Raw genomic sequence first — 4,420 nt, 5'->3', positions numbered from 1 at the left:
AAATAAATATATTTTTTAAAAAAGATAACATTGATCCTATATCCATAGAGAAGAATTTCTCCTGTGTGCCTTTCTGGTATCATATTTCAGGATATTACTAAAATCCTTAGCTTTTAACAATCCAGTCAGATTCCCAGACTTCACAATTACTGGAGTAACTATCTTCTGAAACCAAACAGTATATATTTTATCAGACAAATGCCTGTTTAAATGTGTCACAAGGATGGAGTGTAAAAGTCCATTAACATAGATGCTATCACAAACAGGCCTTTAATAGTTTTCATTTGGAATACAAATCCCAAAGTGTCTAAGCAAAATGTTTACGTTAAGACTTATCAGAACTAATTACTCTTTTCTAGATAAAGTGATAAGGAAAAGGGAAAAGAAAAATCCAGAGTGGATTTCTTGGAAATAGAACAGGAGCATGTGTGGTTGTGGATACTCTGATTTTTCACACATAAATCTGGAGGAACAGCATTTCAGCTTCCTAATTAAGTTCAGTGTGTAGACTCATTTCAAGCATCTGAATTTTGCAACCCCACTGACATACTCAGCCCACATGGCATGGCGATTTGCAAATGATTGCTTTAAGGAGCTAAAACTCTGAGATTAAAAAAAAAAAAAACAGTGAAGTTCACACTATGTTTTGAAACTTCCTGACTCTTTAAGTGTTTTGAATGCTTAACACTGTTTGGAACCCATTTTTATTAAGTTTTTCCTTACAGTTTTTTTCCCAATTTGAAAAGAAAATTTCAAAGGCCAGTTAGCTGTGAAGTCGCTCCTACAAGCAGTTTTAATTACCTGACAAATGTTTCCTACACTTATCATACCCTTCTGCTGCTGAGAAAGCAAGCACCCCTTGAGAAAGGGATGGCTACATATATTTGTTTGTGTGTTTGTGAGTATCTGCAGATTTGAGAGTGTGTGTTTTTAAGTCAAGAGACAGCCACTTCCTTAGCATAGGCAACCAGCCTAGTGTACACAACAAGAAATCTGTTTAGATTGGTTCAATACTAAATTACTGTTATTGGTGTTTTCAGCACTTTGTATTCTAAAGGACCTAACTCTAATGTTCATTTCCTTCAAGATAGTTTCATATGCTGAAATTTGCTCTGGTAACCAGATGTCATGCTCCATTCTTTTAAAATCTCATTAGGTGGCCTTGTTCTCATTTCTAACACACTGTCTTCCTTGGATATTTAGGGGAGGAACAGATGCTCAGAGAAGATTCAAAAGATGAGGTAATGAGACTGACTTCCTATAAAACATCGCTGGGCAGTTAAGCACAGATTAAAAATCTATGGGGTGGGTGTTGTGGCATAGCAGGTTAAACTGTCAGAGGGGATGCCCACATGTCATATCAAAGTGCTGGTTTGAGTCCCAGCTACTTAGTTTCTAATACAGCTTCCTGCTAAAGCACCAGGAACAAGCAATGGATGATGACTTAAGTACTTGACTCCTTGCTACCCACACAGGAGATTCAGATGGAGTTCCTGACTCCTGGCTTTGACCTAGTCCAAACCTGGCTGTTGCAGGCAATTGGGAAGTGAACCAGTGGATGGAAGATCTCCCTCTCTTTCTCTCTTTCTCTGTCTCTGTTTCTCCCTATCTCTGTCGTTCTGCCTTTCAAATAAATAAATAATAAATAAGCCTTTTTAAAAATCTATCCATTTGCTATACCAAATAAATTCAAAAGAAAAATAAACATACATAAAATAAACTAGAACATTAGATATCAAAATGCTAAAAGTAAGTGGTTGCCTTAAGATAGAGAATATGAAAAATATTTTTTAAAAATCTACTTTTCTAATTCTCTGTAATAAATGTGTATTTCTTTTAAATGAAAAATTAAATTCTAACACATGATTTCTTTATATCATACAAAAAACAGTTTACTTGTCAGGTCACTTGTTTGACAATTACTGCAAGTGCTTCTGTGGACATCCTTTGGTTTTGTTGATAAGTAGTAGTGATTTATGCTTTTAAGTCTCCTCAAGATTTCTAAGCCTATTCATTTCATAATGATAATTCTTGGCTTACAGAAAATTGGGCCCTAAAAATTTGGTTGTAGCAATAGAGATAGAAACAACGATTTCCATCATCAAGGACACATTCTCACAGGGAACCTTTAAGGAAGAGATTAGGAATCTCTGTCTCCTTTAGATTTCTACAGAATTTTTTGTTTGTGAAGATTATTTTGCACTTAGCATTCATAATTGTTTATGTTTTAGTGTTCCTCATACACACTTGTTTCATCTATCAAATAAGTAATAAAGCTCCACATTTTTTAGAAACCTTTTTATTTAATGAGTACAAATTTCATGAGTACAACTTTAGGAATATAGTGATATTTAGGAATATAGTCTCCTCATAACTGCCCTCCTACCCCCACTCCCACCCCACTTCCTCCTCCCTCTCCCATCCCCAGTCCCATTCTACATTAAGATTCATTTTCAATTAACTTATATACAGAAGACCAACTCTATAATAAGTAAGGATTTCAACGATTTTCACACACACACACACACAAAATGTTTGAGAACAAGATTTACAGTTAATTCTCATAGTACAACTCATTGAGGCCAGAGGTCCTGCATTGGGGAGTAAGTACACAGTGACTCCTTTTGTTGATTTAGCAATTGACACTCTTATTTATGATGTCAGTGATCACCCGAGGCTCTTGCCATGAGCTGCCAAGGCTATGGAAGCCTTTTGAGTACATAGTCTCCATCAGTATTTAGACAAGGCCATAAGCAAAGTGAAAGTTCTCTCCTCCCCTCAGGGAAAGTACATCCTTCTTTGATGGCTGCTTCTTTCCACTGGGGTCTCACTCACAGAGATCCTTCATGTAGGACATTGTTTTTTATTTCACCAGTGTCTTGGCTTTCCATGCCTGAAATGCTCCCACAGGCTTTCCAGCCAGACCAGAATGCCTTAAGGGCTGATTCTGAGGTCAGAGTGCTATTGAGAAAGCTCCACATTAGGTGCCTTTGAAAAGACTTTAAATCAGTATTTGCAAAGATGTGTGAGCATCATGTACCTACCCAGATCAATCCTTGGGTGCAGTTGGGAGTTATGGATGGAATGAGTACAATCAACTAGGAGAGATTGTAAGTCACACAGACTGAGTTGGACTGAGAAAGCTCTCACTTTTCCTGAACATATGGGAAAGAGAACAACAAAACAAAATGGGGCTCCTCCAATGAGGAAGAAGAGGCTGAGCTTGTTAGGAATGGGGCCACCTGCAGCAGCAGATGATGTTCTTAATATGAAGGTGTAAGTAAAGATTTCAACATCAACAGGCTTGGCCCGGTGCTTTGGATCTGCTTCCATCTGTTCTTACGGTCGCTCGTCAGCCCCCTCCCCACCAGCAGCCAAAATGGTGAAGCAGATCGAAAGCAAGTCTGCTTTTCAGGAAGTCTTGGACAGCGCAGGAGATAAGCTCGTCGTGGTGGACTTCTCAGCCACGTGGTGTGGGCCCTGCAAAATGATCAAACCTTTCTTTCATGCCCTCTCTGAAAAATTTAACAACGTGGTGTTCATTGAAGTAGACGTGGATGACTGCCAGGATATTGCTGCAGAGTGTGAAGTCAAATGCATGCCGACCTTCCAGTTTTTTAAAAAGGGGCAAAAGGTGGGTGAATTTTCTGGAGCTAATAAGGAAAAGCTTGAAGCCACCATTAATGAACTACTCTAATTGTGTTTTCTGAAAACATAACCAGCCTCCAGCTGTTTAAGATTTGTAATTTTTTTTTATTTACAAAAAGTAGAAATATGGAAACTATATACCCACCTGCCATCTGATTACAAATGACAATAAAATATCAATTCTACCCTTTTAAAAAAAAGATTTCAACATCAAGAGAGGTGATTGTTCAAACAGTGGGATAGGGAGCAGGAAGAGAAAACAGAAAATTAGAATGCAAAAAAAATCAATCAGCAAAATTTCTAGCACTATATGTATACATTGAATGTAGAAACACAGATGGGTATCCACAGTCAACACCCACAATATGGTCACTTAGGTGCCCTATGCAGCTTACTTGTGTGATGCACTATTCTAATGTGCCTAAGGCACAATCTTATTTGTGTCTCCCAATTACTTTATTTTTCATGTATAGAAGACATAAGAAGCAGATAGAATATGGAAAAGACTCCTGCACAATTATAATATGATAAACCCAAGAATATAAATTGATTCATAATATAGACTCAATTGATGTGTTGCAAAACAATACAGGTTTTTTTAAGTTTATTTATTTGTAAAGCAAAGTGACAGAGAGAGAGGGAGAAACAGAGAGATCTTTCATCTACTGCTTCACTCCCCAAGTGGCTACGATAAGCAGACTAATCCAGGTCTCCCATGTGGGTGGCATTGATGCAAGTACTTGGTCCACTTTCTACTGATTTCACAGATAAG

At 37.6% G+C, this 4,420-nt stretch overlaps 1 protein-coding gene across 1 annotated transcript; it reads left to right on the top strand.

Moving 5' to 3' along the window:
- The first annotated feature begins 3,303 nt into the window (after window positions 1-3,303).
- On the top strand, window positions 3,304-3,848 carry LOC100359245 (thioredoxin). The gene has a single exon (XM_002720541.5). It carries the CDS (start codon window positions 3,380-3,382, stop codon window positions 3,695-3,697), a length of 318 nt encoding a protein of 105 aa, XP_002720587.1. The 5' UTR covers window positions 3,304-3,379; the 3' UTR covers window positions 3,698-3,848.
- The last annotated feature ends 572 nt before the right edge of the window (window positions 3,849-4,420 follow it).

The sequence above is a fragment of the Oryctolagus cuniculus genome, chromosome X, assembly GCF_964237555.1.
Source record: "Oryctolagus cuniculus chromosome X, mOryCun1.1, whole genome shotgun sequence".
Classification (NCBI taxonomy): Eukaryota; Metazoa; Chordata; class Mammalia; order Lagomorpha; family Leporidae; genus Oryctolagus; species Oryctolagus cuniculus.
This window is presented reverse-complemented; position numbering and strand designations above follow the sequence as displayed.